The sequence below is a fragment of the Pelodiscus sinensis genome, chromosome 8 (assembly GCF_052426305.1).
Source record: "Pelodiscus sinensis isolate ZL-2025 chromosome 8, ASM5242630v1, whole genome shotgun sequence".
Classification (NCBI taxonomy): Eukaryota; Metazoa; Chordata; order Testudines; family Trionychidae; genus Pelodiscus; species Pelodiscus sinensis.
This window is the reverse complement of record NC_143059.1, coordinates 6,398,892-6,422,032: the sequence shown is the minus strand read 5'-3', so window position 1 is coordinate 6,422,032 and position 23,141 is coordinate 6,398,892. Positions and strand designations below refer to the sequence as shown.

The 23,141-nt window shown below is 44.5% G+C and overlaps 1 protein-coding gene across 4 annotated transcripts in view; it reads right to left on the bottom strand.

Annotated features, from left to right (window-relative positions):
- Positions 1 to 23,141, bottom strand: part of ADK (adenosine kinase) — a 417,444-nt gene that overhangs the window by 393,073 nt on the left and 1,230 nt on the right. For 2 of the 4 annotated variants that reach the window (XM_075935763.2, XM_075935765.2), the window contains exons 1-2: positions 12,873 to 13,030; positions 3,997 to 4,071 (exon numbers count right to left, since the gene is read on the bottom strand). In XM_075935763.2, coding sequence (XP_075791878.1) covers positions 3,997 to 4,071; positions 12,873 to 12,886 — 89 coding nt within the window. In that variant the 5' untranslated portion in view covers positions 12,887 to 13,030. Of the gene's footprint in view, positions 1 to 3,996; positions 4,072 to 12,872; positions 13,031 to 23,141 lie in introns of those variants that run through there. The other 2 variants (XM_075935762.2, XM_075935764.2) reach the window with 1 other exon arrangement.

The following is a 23,141-nucleotide window of genomic DNA, read 5'->3' as shown; positions in this document are numbered from 1 at the left end:
ATTACTATAGTATCTAGAAACATCCCTCTATTCTTTCCTATTTGTTGCTGTCAATACTAGTTTTAGAAAGGGGACAGGAAAAAAACCCACAAAGCCACTGTCTTGAACAGCAGGAAATGTCTTCAACCATACCCAACTAAAAGTAGGATTTTACATAGATTCAACCTAAAAGGGAAAAAACCCACACATGCTTGGTATACTGGGGCATGACTCAATCAATCTTTTGGATGGAGAACAAGCTATCCTAATTCACAGTGAATTGAATGTGAATACAAATTAAGACTCTCTTGTTTAGAGTCAAGTCCCGTGCCACAGAAGCCAGTTTGTTTACCAAAAAAAATTCTCAAAGTATTCTTAGTACAATATTGTTTACTTAAGAGGGAAGGAAAAATGTCTTAGTAATCTGAAGTCATTTTTGGAAAAACTGTATTATACTTGTATTTCTAATATCAGTTGACATGATAAATTTCTACTTAATGAATGCAGAGTAATTTTTGTTCTTTGCTCCATTTGACAAGAAAATAGACATTTTTGCTTTAAAATGCCAATGCTCTACTGTTTGTTTTGCAAATACTGAAAAACTACACACAGAAAAACAGATTTCACTGATTTTATATAAGTTGTGAGAAAAAATTGTATTAGCAAAATAATTTGTGAGCCTGGACTATCCATATGCTGCTTTAGAATTTTATTTGGCATGGAATCTAACAACCAGTCCAAGAACAGCCATTTTCTACTTTGACCGGTAGTGCAATGGAGTGCATTCACCTCAGGTGAGCACCCCTTGGCCAAGCATGTATGTATCTGCAACTTTTTCTTGATGTCTCTGCTCAAGGTCCCCCTCCCGGATGGCTGCTTATAGGGCAGGTTTTTGGTGATTCTGCTCCTGGCAGAATCACACAGTCTTTGTTTGAAAACAAAAGCTCCTTCTAGAATATATGATCCAACTGAGACTATCTTCAGTGATGTCTGGAAGCCCTCTTATTACAGCTCAGTCTATTAACAGTCCAATAGGGCCCATCATGAATCATGAAACCCTTCGGTTGTAATGTCTCTATAGCCTTCCCTGGACTTTGTCCTTAAATAAGTCTGTCCAGAGCCTATCAGGGTACTCTCAGTTGGGGTCTGACTACCTGGCAAAAGTTCCTGCTCTGGGATGGAGCAGCATACCATAGGCGGAACTATTCTCAGACCACATAAATGAGCTTGCAGATCACTGGTGGTCCATTGACCACAGTTTGAAAACCTCTGATCTATAGGGTATTTACTAGGCAAAGATTTGGAACTACCATTTCTGAAAAATAAAAATAGTGGTAAAGAGGAAGGTAATAATATATAAAATATTCATAAACACTCTACCCCAATTTCAAAGTGTATTGTATGTAATGGTAGTTTCCCAGAATGAATACTCAGTAACCTCAGGATGACTTTAAAGATATAATACCCTGAAGGCAAAACTTTATCTCAACTTCCCATATATCCTTCTACAGAGAATTTGAGGTCCTTACATCATTACTGTTATCACAGTTCAGTTAATGCACCAATGGCAAGAATCAAGCTTGTACCATGCAATTAGTTTTGACAGCTCTCATACTACTCTAGCACGTATGTTATTGAAGTTCACAGGGCCACTGGTGCTAAAAGATTCCCTCATTCGAAGCAACAACAACACTGCTTTAACTCTGTGAGCAGAAAATTAAATTTGTGCCAAATGCCATCATCATTCAATAAGTTAAAAGAGTATCATTAAGTTAGTGATGTCTGCTTACTCACTAACTAAAATAAGTTTAGAACAGTGGATGCAACTCAAAACAGTTATAATAAAAAAGCATTACCAGTTAAGATTCTCAGTTCCTGGACCGAATCAAGAGATCCAGGAGAATGTAGGTCGACTGTAAATAAAATATCCTTTTCTTTTTTCTTTTTAATTACAGCACTGTTGATAAGGTCTGCTCTATACAGAAAGAGGAAGATAGCTCCAGATATAAAACTAACTTGTAGGCTGCTGGCTTTTCTCTACAGCTGAAGGAGGAACTGGAACTATACTGAGGCAATTCAGGCCTTTTCTCAGGGATTCAAGCTTTCATGTCTTCCTTATAAAACTGGTAAAAAGTTCCACATCTCAAGCCTGTCTCTTCCCCCAACTCAGGGACTTCTGTGGGCTTTCCCCTCCTTTCTCCTGGCAGCAGTTCCCCAATAATCTTAGAGGGCATCTGTCTGAGAGTTACCATATTCCAGGGCCTGCCCCAGGAGCCAACCTGCCTCCTCTAGCTGTCCCCCCATCCCAGGAGGTAGACGACCTTCCTGCAGCTCCCCATGGCTGGATATGGCAAACTGGAGCCAATGGGAGCCACGAGGCTCCATGGCTACTGAGCCTTCAGGTAAACAAAGCGACACAAGCCCACAAGCAGCTTTCACAAAGCGGGCTCACATAACAGTTTGAGAACCACTTATTTGAGTGATTCACTTCTAATTCTATTGCAATCAGGCTCCTTATAAAACTTACCTTCAAAATATAAACTTCAAATACTTATTGTCATGCTTATTTTCTTTCATTAAGAGGCATATTTAAAAAAAAAAATCTTAGTGGACCAAACAAATACAAGTATAAAACAGGCAGAAGATTTTCATAGGGAACCAAGAGAAATGTAAGCAAGTTAGATTAGGCTAAGAAGTCAATAATAAAACTAGAACTTTTCCTTTTTTCTTCCACTGAGGAATTGACTATGATTCCAATACTTCCATTAACAACTGAGGGGATGTAATGAAGGTAACACTGAGGCTATGTCTACACTGCAAGTTTTTGCAGCAGAAAATATGCTAATGAGGGACTCATTGGTATGAGTCACGACATCATCATCATATTTTCTACTGATTCTTTTTGCGCAAGGGGTTTTTGCGCAAAGAGGGGTAGCGTAGCCGCTTCTCTTTTGCGCAAAAAAACCCTTGTGCAAGATCCTTATGCTGGCAGAAAATATGCTAATGATGTCAAGACTCATGCTAATGAGTCTCTCATTAGCATATTTTCTGCCACAAAATCTTGCAGTGTAGACAAAGCCTGAATGTTTAACGTATTTATACAGCCTGAAGTCAAGATTAAATTTTGACTAGTTTAAATGGCAGGACTAACCTATTCTCTAAGAAACAAAACAAAATAGAAGAGAGAAAGAACAGCAACTGGAAGGAGCTGAATGTATGTGGAAGTATCCAGGGAGGCAGTCTGGTGACTGGTGCACTATTAATACCTGGCTCAGAAAGCTTCAGCTAATGGAGAGCTGCAGTTGCCTCTGCTACTTCAATGCATGAGGAAACTTCATGACACCAATAGGACATAGGTGGTGGCATTGGTGGTAAAGTGGCAAGCCTGTTTGGACAAATTACAGGAAGGCTGAAGAATCAGTCAAGGGGTGAATCCATGAGAACAAACAGCTTCTGAAGTAGCACATTAGAACTAAGTTAAATACCACAAGCCAGAAAATTGAAGAAATAGGCCAAACAAAAATCAGTTAAAAATATTAACTGGTTCCTGAAGAGGGGAAAAAAAGACATGAAAATATTATTTTGGATTATATCAGGGTTGTCATATGAAGCAAGACAATATTTGCTGTACATGTAGCTATCTACTTAGGTTACTATGAAGAATTCTGAAGGGTGAAACAATGGGAAAGTTTTGCAAATACAAAACAAAGGCCAAGAGAAAACAACATGTGCAGCCTACATTAGGTAACTGATCATTACTGTCAATTACATAAATATATGTTATAAAAGGACACTGCAATTCTCCTCAGTCAGCAAACGCTGAAATAAGCTTTGCTACAGTGTTGGGAGAATCAACTTGATGATGCATTAGAGAGCTCTTCTGGAATGAGACCACAATCCTGAAAAGAATAAAGTTAAGCACTTGCATTAAGCAGATGCGTGATTCCATGTTGCATTTTTAGAATTAACAACGAGCAATATTTAGGAAGTTAATGTGAAAAAAGCCTTCACACTTACCTGTCAAGAAAGTCTTTGTCCACGACTGCACAGATATCAAGAAGGGGATTTCCCATTCCAAAAAGCACATTTTCACTACAAAAGAATGAAAAATGTGTCAAATGTAGTTTAATGTTTCTAGTCTAACATTATTTGCTTTTACAATTAACAGGTTAGAAAAAAACTAATCCTGCCCAATCAAGAACTGCATGGTCAATTTGCCTGGAATCCAGACACCACAGCTAATTCAAATTAATTGCAAACCCATATTACCTCTTAGTGCATTACATAGAATAGAAGCCTCACCAAGCAATACTGTACATTATTTAAGCAACCCATCAATAAGAAAATGAACCTTGCATGCTATAATGTAGTTTCTAAGGGTTACATGAGGTTGCGTTCACAGGCTGTCAAGTTCCATGAGCCAGATTTTATTGTGCATCTGAGGAGCCACAAATTTAACCCCATAAAAGTAACTTTTAAGAGCAGCCTTTGATTCTGCACTGACCTGCAGCTTCCCTTGCAAACAGTATTTGTTTACTTATAAAATATTAAAACTGTTATACAGAAAAAAGGATTAAAAAATTGTTATATTTTTTAAATTAGCATATTCAGTCATCTTACATACAGCAGGGCCTGCTGCAGACAAGGGCTCCTTTGGGCATCTGGAGTGGCTCCCCGCAGTGGCTTGGGCACATTGCAGGCAGAGGCTACTCCAGGTGTCCAGAGCAGCCCATATCCTCAGCAGCCCAGGCACTCCGGACGCCCCGTCTAACATGGGCCCGGTGGGGTTGTGCCTCTTCCCCTCTCCCTCCTCCCCTCTTGCCCCACCATCTGTGGCAGCTCCATGATGGGGCCAGAGGAAGGGTGCCTCCCCTCTCAGCATGGCACCCAACTCAGAGCTGTCCCAGAGCTGATGCGGCCAGGGGACAGGTGTTCCTTCCATGGCCCCCACCCAGCCTAACCTAGGCCTGCCCCAGACAGGGGATATGCACCTCTCCCCAGCTGTGCCCACTAAAGCTACAGCGCCCATAGAGAGGTGCTTCTCACCTGACCCCAAGCTGCTGTGATGAGAAGGCGATGGGGTAGTCCTCTTTCCCCAGCCCCAGCCCAGAGCAATGACTTAAAGTAGGTACATTTCCATTTTATTTTCCAAAAAAGCAAAAATTGAGGTAAAGACCCGAGCAACAGCAGGTAAATCTTCTAGTAAAGCTATAATGATAAAGCCTTCTGATAGTCGAGTAGCTGGAGCAGGCGGAGAGCAAAGCCAGATCTACAATCGCCCAGTCTCTTGGCCTTGTCCTTACAACTCCTTAATACCTTTCCCCCTGCGCTGATTCTTTCCTAATATAAGCTTTACACTTTTCCCATCCTCATAAAAGCCAACCCTGATTGCCAAACACTTCTCCATCTACTATATTGCTTCAGTGATAAACTCCTGAATGGGCCATCTACGATCATTGTTGTAAATTATTATTTGTACTACAGTAGCCCAAAGAAGAATCCCACCAAAATGGGATCCTAATTGCAGTAAGTGTAATATAACCATATGGTCCTGACACCAAATAGTTAGTCCACAGAAACATCACAAGTAGTGCTGGGACAGAAAACACAGGCAGAGAGAAGTGACTTACACAAAGTCAAATAGCAGAGCTGGAACAGAATTTAGTGCTCCTGTCTCTCAATCCGTGCCCCATTCAGTGGTCCATATCATCTTCATTTATTAATATACATGTTTAAATAAAGATTTTTTTCAAATGTTGACAAATCTTGTGTTTTTTATAAACCCAAGATTAAGTATATTGTGCTGTGAAGTATATTTGTCCTAGGCTATAAACAAAAAAGTCTGGATTGTGGGTATAATCCCTAGTATTCCCACTTGTCAATTATCATCAAGATACAGAAAAAACAACAAATAGTCTGGTAGCACTTTAAACACTAACAAAACATGTAGATGATATCATGAGCTTTTGTGGGCACAGCCCACTTCTTCAGATGACCGGAGTGTTAAATACTCTTGCCCAGTTTCTCTTTCAACTCCATCCGGATCTCCTCCAGTTCATGTTCTGACCTCTCACTCTATGAAGCTGCTCTCTCACCTATACATCTATATTGATCTTCACCTGGCCAAATTTGAGAGCTCTTCCTACTCCTCATCTTCTTGACATTTATTCATTTGAGGCTTATGCAAAAACATCCTCACTACTTTGGCAGTCCTTTCAGTAGGCCCTCCTTTTCCCATACCATCCTTACCACATCAACTATTTATTCTCCTCAACCAGTCGGCCCCTTTTTCCCAATTTTTTTTCTTGTAAGTTGTACAAGGACTACACCATAGTTTCCATTACTACATTTTGACTTCAGTATCAACAATATGACTCAGAGGCTGTGTCTAGACTGGCCAGTTTTTCCGGAAAATCAGCCGTTTTTCCAGGAAAACTTGCCAGCTGTCTACACTGGCCGCTTGAATTTCCGCCAAAGCACTGACTTCCTACTGTAAGAAATCAGTGCTTTTTGCGGAAATACTATGCTGCTCCCTTTTGGGCAAAAGTCCCTTTTGCGCAAAAGTTTTGCGCTAAAGGGCCAGTGTAGACAGCTGAGATTTGTTTTCCGCAAAAAAGCCCCAATCGCAAAAATGGCGATCGGGGCTTTTTTGCGGAAAAGCGCGTCTAGATTGGCTACGGATGCTTTTCCGCAAAAAGTGTTTTTTTTCCGTTAAAAGCATTTGCGGAAAATCATGCCAGTCTAGACGTAGCCAGAGGATGCACCTAGAACTGGAATCAAGATGCACTAATTTGCAATAGACACACACCACCATGTTTTCCTAGTGCACAGGTATCAAATTCCTGCATGCGTCACCTTTGCCCACTACCGAAGGTCATAAGCGTATATCTTTAAGTACCAAATTTACACAAATGTATTTATCAAGTTCGCCGGATATAAAGTTAAATTAGAATTTTGGTAATTGTTAACAATAAGCAAGCAAAAAATCAAATGAGAATTGCTGATTTTTAGCTGATTGATAAATCAACTACTTTATTTCAAGTTTCTACTTTTCTTTTATTACAGCTTAATCACAGGATAGAAATGTTATAGTATGTTTCAGTAAGTATGGCAATATTCATACCCAAAAATATTCAATTTAGGAAAAAGGCTAAGAATACACAATCAAAATATGGGTTTTGATAAACTAGAAACTGGCAATTTACAGTAAGTAGAACTAAATATTGCCTGTGAGAGAAAGTTAAAGCTTTAGAATATTACAAGACTAAGTCCTGATTTCAAAAATTTGCACATTAGCTCTTAAGATATTCATAGATTCCAAAGCCAGACAGGGCCACTGTTGTTATATCGTTTCAGCCTTGCAGAATACAGGCCATAGAACTTCCCAAAATAATTCCTAGAGCATATCCTTTAGAAAAAAATATACAGTCTGGATTTAACACTCTGAGTGATGGAGAACCCACAATGACCTCTGGTAAATTGTTCCAATACCATCACTTAAAAAATTATGGTTTATTTGCAATCTAAACTTGTTTACCTTCAACTTCCAGCCACTGTATGGACCCATTACCAAATATTTGTTTCCCGTGTCAGTACTTACAGACTAGGGATGTAAAATCCTACTTAATATCCATATTTATTTTATAATCTATTGTAAGAGGCCAGATATAGTAAAGACTTTTTAAAAGTAGGGGATTAATTTGAATTATTACAAATGATGGACAAAACCAGACTATTTGGAAGTGTTCAATATAGGTTTGCCCAAGAGTCCATACACCTACATTTACTGTTCACTCAGCTGCTGTTTATATGCTGTGGAGAGCAATATAACAATCATATCATACATACAGTACAGTATAAATGTGAAGATTAAATGCATTACACAATATTTGGAGTGAAGATCTTTATCATTATTGACGTACAAGTAGATAAGTGTCAGTGTTGCAAATTGGATTCCAACAATCACATATAAAATTCCAAGAAAAATTGCATTTTTGTGACTTTTTTAAACTTAGTAGTTTCTCTCAGTCTTGTGGTCCAAGGGCTTCTCAATATGGGCCCACAATGCTGTGCTATAACTCTGGAGTGAATGCTGTTGCTGCAAATTAAAAATGTGTTCAAGTCCAGTTTCAAATGCAATATTTTAATTTGTACCAGCATCTTTTACATGGGGGAGTTGTGGCACAGCACACTAGTATGCATTGCAATTCACATCCCCATGGTCTGAACTCTGAGCCCAAGCAGACATACAATGAGTTAGATTTTAGGGTAAGCATTCTTCACCCTACACAAGAATTTAATTGCATTTCTAATTAAATGTTTTAAAACTATAACTTGCATCTTGAGCTTGTGACTACTGGCAGCATTTATTTTGTTTTAAGAAGCCAGCATGAAAACCAGCAGGTTATAAACTAGCACATGGTCTGTTTAACAATCATAAAAATGTTTAATTTGTTCATACGTTTAAACCCATATTAAAAGACTTGTTTGCACTCTGTTGGAGCGTAGACTGTGTGACACACCTGAATCCAATTCCTTTTGCCCATCGTCAAAAGCAACTTAAGGCATGAATAAGCAGGGCTTGACAAATAATACAATCTACTTGCCCATGGCATTTAGATTGCATCCAGGAAGAACCGGGTTCGGGCGATCTGCACATGTGCAGAACGATTTGCGCATGCATAGATCGCCGGATGGCGCAGCTGGCAAGCCCTGTGAATAAGGATCCACCACCCTGTTCTCTCGTGGGCAATTCTCTGCATTTTCTTTATGTTGCTAAGTCCCGTAAGTTTTCCTTCTCTTAGCAATGTCTAGGAGCAGTGGTTCCCAACCTTTTTTATACCAGAGACTGGCAAACCCATTCACAAACTTTTGGAAGACCAGTACAATTTTATTTGCATATTCATTATGGTAATTAATTTTAAGAGGGTCACGTTATTTTACATCGCATCTGTATGCGCACAATACATGTCTCTCCCTTCCCAAGCCTGTCTGCTCTTGCTCCCACAATCTCCCCCCAGCCTGCCCTCCCCACATGCCCCCTTTCCCTCCTTGTGACCTCCCTCAGAGTTTCCTTCCATTGCACCCCTGCTCCCATAAGTCTCTTCTGAAACCCCCAACCTCCCTTCAGCACGTCCTGCATCCCCCTCCTACTCCCGCCTCACACATCCCTATTCCCCCTCACCCTCCTTATTTGCTCCCACCCTAACCTCCCCAGGGCTGGCTCCCTCTGCCCCACACATGCTGGAAGCTGGCAGCAGCTTCCCTGGGCAGGGATTGCAGCCATCTCTGCTGGGAGCAGGCTGGAGCCAAACCCTCCCTCTGTAGCCCCAGAGCACTACTCCTGGGGGAGGGGGACAGGAGGTATCTCTTACCTGCTACCAAGTGCTGCCCACCCTGCTGCCCAGCAGGGGCTGACCAGGCTGAGTGAGGTGCTCTGGGGAGGCTTCTGGGGAGCAGCGGGACTGATCCTGCTGGAGATTCCCCTCCCAGTTGCAGCCCAGTCTCTGGGGTCCCAGCAACACTCCCCCCGCCAGAACTCAGGGATTCGGCCCAGAGCCTGGCCCCAGAGTAACTGCGAGCAGTGGATGAGAGTCACTTCCTGCTGTGGGGTCCAAGTCCAGCCCTGGCTCCCAGAGCCCCTGCCCACTGCTGCTGAGTCCTAGTGAGCAACTCACCACACTTCAGCCTCTGCCCCCTGAGGCCCTCCAGCCCCTGGGCTTGGGCAGCGTACCCCGCATCAAGGCAGTGTCATGCAGAGAAGCCAGAGCAGTACAGGACACAGAGAGAAGAGACAATCCCAGGGAGAGGAGAAGGGGGGGTTTTGGGCAGATTGGGCCTTGCTCCAGAGTCCCACCAAGTCAATCATCAAGATATGGGTGTGGCCTGGCAGCCAGTGCTTCACGGCCCGGCCTGACACTGATCCACAGATGGGCGGTTGGGAACAGCTGGTCTAGAGGGATTGTTTCCATTAGCATCTTGTAAGTGCTACTCCAAATACCATAGAGACTGCAAGCAGCCCGTCCACAAGGGGAGCTGGTTTGTAACAAACAAACAAAAGGAAGTTTCTCTTCATGCAGTGCACAGTCAACCTGTGGAACTCCTTGCCAGAGGATGTTATGAAGACCAGGACTTTAACATGGTACAAAAAAGAACTAGATAAATTCATGGAGGTTAGGTCCATCAATAGCTATTAGCCTTGATAAGTAAGAATGGTGTCCCTATCCTCTGTTTGTCAGAGGCTGGAAATGGATGACAGAAGAGGGATCACTCGATGATTACCTGTTCTATTCACTCCCTCTGGGGCACCTGGCATTGGCCACTGTTGGAAGACAAGATACTGAGCTAGATGGACCTTTGGTCTGACCCTGTGTGGCCTTTCTTAACCAACCCATGCTGCTGCCACTGATACAGAGGCAGCTGCGCAGGGGGATCCCCGGGAGTGGGGCCAGAAGAACCCTGGCTGTTGGCCCCACCTCTGGGGATTATTGAACCACCACATAACAGATAATATTTTGTGTGATTACACAACTATTCAATTATTACACTAACCACTAACAACCCTAGATTAAACCCTAGCAGTGCTTTAACTGGATGCAAAGGGAACACACGACTCTCACAGATTGTGTGCAATCAGCATGCACCTCACATCACAATCTTGCTTTTTGTGTGTGCCACTTTAATAATATCAGTAGGGGGGGAAATTATGCGGACAGAAACTAGCAGAACCTTGTAAGTGGTCAATGATAAACAAAAGACCTTGTAGAACACACACAGTACCCCGTGGGTCGCAAGTTGCCCACCAATCACATATAGACAAGACCTGTACACAGTTCAGTTAGAAGAGAGGTAGTAACATAGCTGTGTATATTCACATTCACAAGAACACTTTAAAAATCTTGCTAGTAACGCTGCTGAAAACTTCTCAGCAACACATTTCTATTCCCAGTGCAATTATTTCTGCAGCATGATGATCATTTATCCTTCACTGTAATTAATCTGAGACCAGGGGCACTTCACTGCTAGTCAGTGGTGCTGGAACAATTTTTCTGGTGGGGGTGCAGAGAGATATTAAATAAAATTATGAACACCGTATATGACAGAATCTACTTTAAGCCAGCGGGTGCAAAGCATCCCCAGTTCAGGAGTTCCAGCATCTATGGTGCTAGTACTCCAGAGTTCCATAAAAGCTGAAAGGCTATTTCAATTACATCTCTATTAAGCATACACTTGATTGTAAGCATGTAAGTAATCCCCCTGAAGTCAAAGGGGATAACATTTGCCTAAGACACTGCATGTTTACATGCAGTATCTCAAATACATATTTCACAATCCACTGAAAGACATTATTTTAGATTCCAAGAACCTCAAGGCCAAGGCCTGTAGGAACTTGGTCTGTCATACTGAACATTGTTCTACCACTAGTGAGATTTTAAGAGAGTTACATTAACTTAACATAACTTGGCAGTTAAATAGCATCATGTTGTGAAAGAGCCACGGGTTTGTACACCTTAACTAGAGAAAAGGTGACAGCCGATATACCACACATGAACGGGTAGGAAGGTAAATGGGAGAGCCACTTTTGCATAATTAAATTCAGAGACTGTAACTCTAGACAGCTCTTCAGGAACTATGGGACTAATGTGTGTGTGTGTGTGTGTATATATATATATGTGTGTGTGTATATACGATAAAGGTCACCAGTTCACTTCATAATACAACTCCATTAAAGGAAGAGGACGTTTAAGAAAAAAAGCTAGTTTTAGAACCAAGAATCCATATTATTGCATGTTAAGCTGTAGATTTAAAATCTACTCACTATAATTATCACCCATCTGTGACCTTGGCATAATATTTCAGGACCATCTCAAACATTGAGGGTCTTTAATTTTACCCTCCTCAGCATCTGTGATTGACCTAAACCAAGTTCAAAAAAATTTAGCCAATACTAAGACTGTATCATAACACTTAACTATTACTGCAGCATTATGCAAGTTCCCCATGGCTAAATTTGTAGTATGCAGAAGGGAAAAGAGTTTAGCTCGAAACCTAACTTTAGAATGGATATTCCTGCCAATACTAAGTGGACTGATTTTGAAACAGTCACTAATATAAGCATCTACTTCTCGTTCTTCATCCATTTCATTTGTCCCACATTGCGACAGTTTGATAGTCCAGCCTTTAAAGTTCGATAGTCCATCCTTTAAAGTCAACATTCTCCCAAATGATTTTCCTGGAAATGCTTATCACAGCAGGTCAACGACAGAGAGATCCCTCCACGCATCCTAATTTGAGACTTGGATTTCAACCCAGATACACTAACGTGGGGGCAACACATAACGAAACCCCGCAGAGAGCTCTGTCCCACGAAAAACTGCTTTACTTTGCCTGCTGATGTCCAAGACACGGGGAGCATCAGGATGTAAAAAGGCAGGGCGTTCCCTGTCATACTGGAGCAGCTTTTAAGTTTGTTCCAGCCAAACCCAGCAAAACCCACAGACTGGAGTGTAACAGACAAGGGATGGCCTCAGGACAGGGATCCCTGTCAGCAAAGCATCCAGCACACTAGAAGTGCCGAGGTACCACAGCACCATCCTACCAACCAGTATTTTTGCAAGGGAGAGAGAATTCCCAGGGGAGTTAAAGCCAGCACTTGCATAGTTAAAATGGGGGGGGGGGGGGGTCAAACACCAGGTGAACGGGTAACGGGGTGGGGAGGGGCAGAGGATGGTCAAGCGGAGCCATGCCCCGAGGGGATGGGGAAACTGAGTCAGCCCCAGCCCACCACCCACCGGGGAAGGCAACGCCACGAAGCCGCAAGCGGTCAGTCAGCGCCCCCCAGGCAGCACCCGGCGCCCTAGGGGTCGCGCGAGGGAGGCGAGCCACAGCACTACCTGAGAACGGGCATGGTTCCCGCGCGCCCGCCGCGAGGACGAGCCCCCCGCTCCCAGCAGCAGCGCGGCCGCCACCTGGCTCCTCTGCCCAGCTCACGCTAGGTCCACTGAGCAGCCCTGTGCCGCTTGGCCGCTCAGCCCGCCCGGCGGCCCCGCCCACACACACACGCGACGCCGCGATTGGCTGGCGCCGGGCGGCACCTCGGCGAAGGAGACTGCAGCCGCGGGGGGGAGCCAGATGCGCCCGAGGGCCGTTAGTCACTGGAGGGCTCGCGCCCCGGACGCGCTCCCCCCACCCGCGGCGCACGCGAGCGGGCAAGGGACAGGGCCTGGAACGGGCTCGCGCGCCCGCTCCAGCCGCCATCTTTGTTGTGGGCAGACACACCCTCCACCTCCACTGCCATCCACCTTTCCAGCCCACACCCAGCGCCCCGCGTTCCACGGGGTCCTCCACCGCCGCCTTCCTGCCCGCATTAAAAATGGCCGCCCGCTCTGGCGGGGCCGGGGACGGGACCCTGCGCCGTGCGATCCTCCCACTGACTGAGCCTGGCTGCTCCGGGCTCCTGCCACACAAACACTGCAATGCGGGGCAGGGCACGGCCCGAGCTCCTGCCCATAGACCCACCGCATGAGGCGGGTCCCTCCCGCAACTCAGCCCCGGGGCCTGGGCTCTTTCCTCCCCTGCCCCCCTCCATACAGCTGGGACTATTGACCCTGAACCACGGCGGGCGCAGCATCCCGCTTTCCCCTGCCAGGGTGCCCACCACAGAGTCCTGTCTCCCCCCACCAAGTGATGGAGAAGGGAGATATCACAATGTCAGGAGCTAGGGCTCTAAGTGACACCACGTACTGGAGGAGAGAAAACCTCATTCCCTCCCCCAAAGCCCCTCACTTTCAGAGAGGGAACAAAATACAGGACCATGCAGCACTTGAAAGACTTAAGATGGTTTATTAGGGGATGAGCTTTCAGACCCATTTCCTCAGATCAAATAGTGGAAGAAAATTGTCTCAACCATATATACCAAAGGATACAATTAAAAAAATGAACACATATGAAAAGGACAAATCAACCCCCTTCTGTTCTGAAATGTGATTTGTTCTTTTCATGTGTGTTCATTTTTTTAATTGTATCCTTTGGTATTTATGATTGTGACAATTTTCTTCCACTATTTGATCTGAGGAAGTGGGTCTGGCCCACGAAAGCTCATCACCTAATAAACCATCTTGTTAGTCTTTAAAGTGCTACGTAGTCCTGTTTTTTTCAACTATACCAGACTAACACAGCTACATTTCTTTCAGAGAGGGAGGTATTGTCAAAACAGGGCAGAGACCACAGTCCCTGGGGGAATGGAAGTTTTTGTGTGACATTTGTCACGTTGTAATGTGAACGCACAGAGGTTTTTGTAACAAAAAATGTGGGTTTTGATGACAAAATGTGCCAGTGTAGACAAGCCCTTAGTCATGCATTGCTGAGGTGATTAGCACTCTCCCCAGATTGAACTAACGACCACCCTATTACCCATCCCCTGGCAGCAACTCTGGAGGTGGTGGCTAATGGCAACCTTGTTGACCCCTAGGAGGTTGGAACCAGTATTCCCTGTGTGTCTGTACAAGCAGACAGCTTAGGAGAGATTCCAATATTGCCCAGCTAATTAGCAGCTCATCCATAGCTAGATCTGTGTTCCTCCTGGAAGTGCGCGTGTGCACAGGCTTCAGTGCACATAAAATGTATTCCACACATGGATGGAAAAAATCCACGCATAGATGTAAAAGATTAGAAGGAACATCGGTTGGGAGCCTACAAGTCTGAATAAGTGGGCTGTGCCCACGAAAGCTCATGATACCATCTACACATTTTGTTAGTCTTTAAAGTGCTACCAGACTATTTGCTGTTTTTTTAAGTTTATCCTGCACAGGCTAACTTGGCTACCCACTGAAGCTACAAATGTTAACGTTGACACCACCCTGCGGGATAGCCAAGGCTCCTCTTTCATATCTAAAGTGATTTGTGCCCCTCATCATTCATGGTATGAAGCTAGACAGGTGATTTTTCACTAGAGAAAGGCATTATTAGCCCCAGAATTTATTGCCCTTCTCTCCCCTTCCCTCAACCATTATCTACTTCTCAAATTGTTCCTAGTTTTACAGCTAAATTACTGATAATCCGCACATTTTGGCATTTATTCATGGCATGAAGTTACTGCCACTAGAAATACTGAGTCATGAACCTAATGTCTCTCACAAACTATGCCAAAAAAAATGTCCTGTTTAGTTTTTCCATAGTACTTTCCATCCAAGGGTGACAAAAACAATTTTCCTCAACCTCCTTCCTTCAGACAGGATGAGTACAGACTACCCCATCCCTCTTAGGATAAGTGACTGTGAGTGTATTTGCATTTGCTGATTTAAAATTATCTGGAAGGAGAGATGTTTGTATTTCTTACCACAATGATAATTTTATAACCATGTATCAGTAACTCTGTATCAGAGTAATACAACATGTGGTCCATAAAATTGGTGTCAGAGAAGCCGTGCTGGAAAGTTGGAACACATGTTGTACTACTATAAGGAAAACTATACAACCAATTACATTTTCATCACAGCTGTCTACACTTTTGTATCATTCTACTCTTCCTTTTGGAAGGCAAAGAGACAAATCCTTGAGCCCACTTTGTGCCTCTGACTATGCAAGGCAACCAGAAAGTCAGCCACTAGGGGTGGAATTTTCCTTGTGTAAACAGAATTCACCTTTGCATCTTTACACAATCATTTTGAAGCATAGGCCTCAGGTAACATTTCCTCCCATCTAAAATAGTTGACAGGGTGGCTTCATACAGATTTATCAAATGAGTTTGTTACCCGAGGAAGTGGGTCCGGCCCACGAAAGCTCATCACCTAATAAACCATCTTGTTACTCTTTAAAGTGCTACATAGTCCTGTTTTTTGTTTCAGCTAGACCAGACTAACATGGCTACATATCTATTACTACTTACCTAGTGATAGTTACCTTATCTACCATATATTGTATGGATTATTGAAAATGGAAGGGGTTTTTTTCCTGTTTAGAATTGCAACCATTCTGTGTTCTCCTTCATACAAAAGACAAAATGCATCTCTCAATCACCTTTTTTAGGTTTGCTATCTCTTTATGAAGAAATGAGTTGTTTATACACATTTGGGTAAAAAATTTGTTTAAAGTTAGTTCAGTACCTTTTTCTCAGCTGGATTATTAAATCTATTACACAACAAGAGATACAGGCAGTCCCCGAGTTACACGGATCCGACTTATGTCGGATCCGCAGTTACAAACGGGGTTTGCTCCCCGTCTCCCTGGTCTGCTGGTCTCCACTGGTCTGCAGACCCACTGCCGGCGTCCTCAGAGGCTTTGCTCCCCGTCTCCCTGGTCTCCAGCAGACCAGGGAGATGGGGAGCAAAGCCGCGGAGCACGCTGGCAGCGGGACAGCCCAGACGCGCCGCAGCTGTCCCGCAGCCGGTGTCCTCAGAGGATTTGCTCCCCGTCTCCCTGGTCTCCAGCAGACCAGCGAGACGGGGAGCAAAGCCGCAGAGCACGCTGGCAGCGGGACAGCCAAGACGTGCCGCAGCTGTCCCGCTGCCGGTGTCCTCAGAGGCTTTGCTCCCCGTCTCCCTGGGCTGAATCAGGACGCCTGGGGCAGAGTTGCTCTGCCCCGGGCTTCCTGGAATCAGCCGCTGATCAGTTTCAGCAGCAGCTGACTTGGGGACGCCTGGGGTTCTTAAGTTGAATCTGTATGTAAGTCGGAACTGGCGGTCAGTTTCAGCAGCGGCTGAATCTGGACGCCAGTTCTGACTTACACACAGATTCAACTTAAGAACAAACCTACAGTCCCTATCTTGTACGTAACCCAGGGACTGCCTGTATTTAAGATGGATTCTTATTCAGGACTAATAGGAGAGCTACTGAAACCAAAGTGTGCTTTCTTTCTTTAATTTCTGATAGCAGTTCACATAGTGAGGTGAATGAGACTATCAAACTGAGGGTTTGCCAATGGAGAAAGGAATAGCAAAAAAGAGAACATAAAAATGCACCCTTTACATATTTTTTAGGTAAGCTTGATGGGGGGAGATAAATGGAGAGATAAAAGGTCACCTGCCTCTCCTCCTTTCTTCCAGGAATAAATCAGTCAATGCTCTCAACTATAATTGTGTGAACAATGGATTTTTTTTTTGATTCACTGGCAATTAAAAAAAAAGTTTGGGTTCAAGGAAACATTTTATTTGACAAAAAAATGAAAAGTTTTGATTTGGGCATGCCTTCTTAATGTAAAAACAAAGGAAATGATTTCAAAATATCAAAGTCTTGCCAAATCTGTGTTTCTTTTTCTGAAAAAGTTTTGTATTAAAATCTTTCCACATAGCTCTATTCTTCCAACTTTCAGTTCCTTTATCTCGGATTTTAAAAACCAAATAAAAATAATCCACAACACTTATAAAGGATATTATGGTGATGAGGGTCAAGTATCAGTCTCCCAAGTCCTTGCTTAAGTCCTGACCCCTTAAAGCAGGGGTGGGGAACCTAAGGCCCGAGGGGGCTGAATGCAGCCCCTGGTTTGTCTGGATCCGGTGCCTGGGGCTCAAGGCTTCCTCCACACACGCTTTCCTCGCGGGGCTGGAGCACACACTACCTAGCAAGTGTATCACCTTCACAGAACAGGGATCTTCAGAAAGAATTTTCTTCCTTTAATGAGCCTGCTACTTGGTTGCATTCAGGCTCAGAGAAAAGGGGATTTGGGAAAGGAAAAGATGCACAGATCTGAGGGGATGAAAGCAAAGGACAGAAATAAAAAAGGCTAGGGTGAAATGGAAAAAAAGAAAAATGAAGAGACAAGTGAAGTGCTCACTTCTAGGTGGGAAATTTATTGGCATTTATTTAAAAATACAATCTAGTTTACAGTTGTATTTATTTGCATTGGTAGCTGAAAGACACCACAATAAAATCTCTTACCTAAAATTGCAATCTTTCTTCACTTGAAAGAAGTCTAGAAAGGGAATAATTTTAAAATTCATGCAATAGTAGTAACTTAGCAAGAAGCTAACTGTAAAGTAACACTAAAACTTTGAATTTTATATATATAAATAAATTTATAAATAAATAAATAAATGGTGGACCAGGCCCAAATTCAACTTTAATTATGAGCAACAACTCTTCCTAAAGGGGATGTAAAACACTGTTTAAGAGTTAAACATAGTGTTAACCAGTTAACCTATTAATGAGGGGGCAGGTGTGGGGGGGGGCACCAGCCTGTAGGGCAGAGGGGACCACTCCAACTGCCCGAGCCCCCCCGCGGCTTTGCAAAGCCTCGGGGAAGCCGCTGCCCGAGCCCCCCGAGTCTCCAGCAGACCAGGGAGACTGGGAGCAAAGCCGCGGAGGACCCAGGCAGCGGGACAGCGGTGCGTATCGGTCCGCCGCCCGCGTCTTCCTGGTCTGCTGGGGAAGGGGGGGCGCAGCTAGTACGCCCCCCCCAGCAGACTAGGTTTTTCTCCAGACGCCTGTGGCAGAGCAGCTGGGGCGCTGCCGGTTGGTCCCGCAGTGCCGCTCTGGGCGCTACTGGACCAACCCAGCAGCACCCCAGCTGCTCTGGTCCTGATTCAGCCGCTGCTGGTCAGTTTCAGCAGCGGCTGAATCAGGATGCCTGGGGCAGAGCAGCTGGGGTGCTGCTGGGTTGCTCCAGTAGCGCCGAGGAGTGGCGCTACTGGAGCAACCCAGCAGCACCCCAGCTGCTCTGCCCCAGGCGTCCTGATTTAGCTGCTGCTGAAACTGACCAGCGCTGACTACAGGAAGCCCGAGGTAGAGTTGCTCTGCCCCGGGCTTCCTGGAATCAGCTGCTGATCAGTTTCAGCAGCAGCTGACTTGGGGACGCTTGAGGTTCTTAAGTTGATTCTGTATGTAAGTCAGAACTGGCGGTCAGTTTCAGCAGCGGCTGAATCTGGACACCAGTTCCGACTTACATACAGATTCAACTGAAGAACAAACCTACAGTCCCTATCTTGTACATAACCCGGGGACTGCCTGTATCCTTATCACAAAATACTGTGTGTGTCAAGCAAGCTGCTGTTTTATGTAAATAACTTCAGGTTCTAGTTCAGTTTAAGGTATAACTATCCCACATACAGCATGCTACAGTCAAGTCTATAGGCACCCTGTAGTTTCTGTACAAACAATAGAAGAGCTACTGTACTATGGACTTTACACCTTATTTTGGGATAGCATTAATAATGATCCACATGTCATATCGCTATTACGCTTATTCTGTAGTTGTTTCTTTATATTATCTCTTGAAATATTCTGTTTCTAGAAATTAAAGGTAGCAAAAATAATCAGAGTGGCTGACTGAGGATTTGGGAGATGCTTCCCATCCTTCCTGCTGGCTTCTGGCTAGTAGCTGCCTAGTACATTTTCAACCCTTCTTGGATCTGTGTTTTATCCTTTGATTCTCAGTCATAATGGACCTTCCCCCATTCAGTTTTTTTTAATATACGTTTTGTTAGTGATGTCTTAGATTATATCTGGGATAGTTCATTTTAAAATATAAATATATCTGATTTCACCTTTTAGGTGGAGCTTGATCTAATAAAGTTTTCTGCATTTGGCTATATGAGCAGAATATTAGAGAGGTCATTTAAGGACACTGGCATTAACTGTAGTTTTCTAAATACAGATGTATATTGTTGCTTATAATGTTTTGGTTGCTTGCTTGTTTTGTTGTTCCATGTATTGTTTGTTTTGCAGTTCAGCTATTATTTCTTCTTCCATGATCCACAGTTCTCCACATCACCTATTATTAGACCTGAAACAGTCATTCATTTGCCAAAAGAAAAAACCATTGAAATACCCCAATAGATGCACTGACACAAAAAATGTCAAACTTAACTTGGGTTTTGTCTGGAGTAGTCATGGCACCAGCATTGGGATAGAGTTCTCCCAGAGCTCCACATAAACCACCTTCACAAGGGGAGTAGCTAACAGCACCAGGAGCCTGTTTACACTGGTGCTTTACATTATGGTAACTTGCTGTGCTAGGGCTGGCAGGAGGGGTCACAATCTCTTAGGCTGTGTCTAGACTACATGCCTCTGTCGGCAGAGGCATGTAGATTAGGGCTGTAGGCAAAGGCAAATGAAGCCGCGATTTAAATGATCGCGGCTTCATTTACATTTACATGGCTGCCGCGCTGAGCCGACAAACAGCTGATCAGCTGTTTGTCGGCTCGCCGCTAGTCTGAACCTTCCCCCTGTCGACATCAAAGCCCTTTGTCGGCAGCCCCGTTATTCCTCGTGGGATGAGATTTACCGGGGCTGCCGACAAAGGGCTTTGATGTCGACAGGGGGAACGTCCAGACTAGCGGCGAGCCGACAAACAGCTGATCAGCTGTTTGTCGGCTCAGCGCGGCAGCCATGTAAATGTAAATGAAGCCGCGATCTTTTAAATCGCGGCTTCATTTACCTTTGCTGAACAAACAAATCTACATGCCTCTGCCGACAGAGGCATGTAGTGTAGACATACCCTCAGCGAGAAAGTTACAGCGCAGAAGAGTGGCAGTGTAAATTAGCCCTTAGAAAGAATAGGTCATCTGTGACTTTTTGTCATGACTGTTCTTATCCCAGTGTTAAAGCACCTTTACTTAATACGGGTTGGACCTCCCTACTCTGGCACCTAACTAGTCCTGGATGAGGGAGTTTGCTGAACCAGTAGAAGGCTCCACCACCTGCCACCAACCCCACTGGCCCTACTGGGCAACCCGCCCCCCCCCTCCCCAGCAGCCATCTCTCCTGCATGCCCAGGTGGGACTCTGTTCAGCTACAGTGCAAGTCCTGGCCCCACTGTATCCTGGGCATACCGGAAAAAGGGGGGGTACTCCACACCAGTTGGACCAACCACAATATATCACCGGGGGAGGGGGAGGGGGAGGGGAGAGAGAAGGGAGGCTCTCCAGTCTGGCTAGGCTGGAGGAGTACCCTGCCCACAGGATAACGATTAACTGGTTAAACGATTAACTGGTTAAACATTTCATTTAAACAGTTGATTAATTGCAATTTTACATCCCTACATTGAACTAACTCATTTTCCTCAGATAACAGAAAAAGTATTTCAGGTATCATGCAGCAATGCTTGGTATATAATTTGAATTAACACTGAAATCTGGCTAGTGTTGTGGAGCTCTCATTATGGATGAGTGAGGTTTTTTTTTTAAATCGAACACTATAAAATAGTTTAAATGTCCTACAATAAGCTCTGCATAAATCAATTAGAAGTTTAAACCATTCCAAAATCCTGTTTAAACAACAAATGGGAAACCTGAACTCACACCAACTTGTCACTTCATCCTTATCTTTTATTCATTTTTTAAACACCTGAGATATTCATAATCAAAATATCCCATACATACAACTGAGAACAACAAGTATTCAACCCTACATTCAGACCTATACAATAACAAGAAAAATAGCTGTTAACTTGGCTTTCTGATTTCCGAAAGGTAAAATGATTCTTAACCACCTAAACCTGTATTTCATAATGGGATTCAGTCATTGGCCTGTGTTCTGCCAAGGATAGTAGTTTCCCTGGCCTGACTGGGTACCAAGCATCTCATGCAGTCTCCCATGCATGGGGAAAATTCCCCACCAGAATTTGCAGTGCTGCCATCTTATCTTCTTTAAATCCATCTTTAATACTTCACTCTGCCTTGATGCCTGCAAATCACTTCTGTTTAGCAATGACTAAACAAGCAGCACGCTAAAATTTCTATTTTTTAGTAAAAGTTATCATTTTGTATCCTCATTTCAACCCAGCCCCACCCTGTTTTGCCTGTCTATTCATACTACACTTGAACCTCTTTAATCCAGCAACCCTGCGAAACAGGGTGTGCTGGATTCAAGATTTTGCCAGCCCACGGAAGGCACACTCCCAAGCCCTCTGCCGCTATGGGAGTGGCAAGGAAAAGCACATTGGGATGGGAAAAATTTTTTGGGTCAGGGACCCAGTGCCAAATACAGTTGGAGGTTCCTGGGTGCTAACAGAATATATACAAGGCAAGGGATGCCATTGTACTGGATAGCTTTAGTCTCTTAAAATAGGTTCTCTCCCTAAAGCATCGTATTAATAATAATCATGACACTTTGCATGTCTATATAGTGCTTGCCAGTTTGGGATCTCTAAGCCCTTTTTCAGCTTCTGCAGGTTGAACCTCTGTGGTCCAGGACTCTCTGGTCCGGCAACACTGGACCAGAGCGCCCCAGCGGCAGAGATTGCTGGTGGCTAGGAGCAAAGCTAGCCAGTGGGGCAGCAAAACTCGCAGGCCAGCAGGGCCATAGAGCCTATGGGGCAGCAGAGCCTGCAGCCAGTGGTGAGCAAAGCTGAAGAAGCCTGCAGCCAGCAAGGCAGCAGAACCTGCAGAGCCAGTGGGGCTGCTGGAGCCTGTAGTGTCATGGAGTTGGTGGGGGTGCTGGAGCCGGCAGGGCCAGGAGCAGCACAGGCCAGTGGCTGGGGACAGGAGCCCAGCAGGGAGGCTGACACCCTCCTCCCCTGGCCTCCCTTGGTTCACCAAACTTCTTTGTCCGCGGACCAGTCAGGTCCCGAGGGTGCCGGACCGGGGAGGGCCAACCTGTAGTCAAATATCTTCCCAGGCATCTATGAGGAAGTTACTTCAGATGCTTAATAGCCGTGTGTCCTTCCTGACACCCAGCAGCGGCATCCATGCTGTCACTGAATGAATTAGTGCAGACTTGCATTTTTTTCCTCCTCTGCGGCTCCTACTGTCAGCTTCCTCAAAAGGACACTGTTCCTTTCACAGCTGTCTGCTGAACTGTTAGTACTTACTGATCTGCATTTTGCAACCATCCCATTTTCTCTCTGTCCCCAATATTCCAAACTGCTAGGAAGAACCTAGGCGCCGTTATGAAGTGCCTCAGTCCGTACTCAGAGCGTTATGTAGGGACATCATCTGGTTTTAGATAAAATCTGGCTATGAGTGACAGAAGGAAAAGTGTAGTAATCCCCCCCCCCCTTCCACACACACACACAGAGCACATGACACTGCCAAATGCCTGGCATTCAGAACAAGATCTCAGGCAAGGCAAGATGCATGATACTACCACGTGCCAGAAGAGATACTGGAAACCCCCAGCTCCTGCCCTGTTGTACAGAAAGATCAAATCCACTGCTCACTAACAAACAAGTTCTCTGTTCCTTGTGCTGCGATTTGCCGTTGATTCACATTTGCCTCCGGGACCGGCAC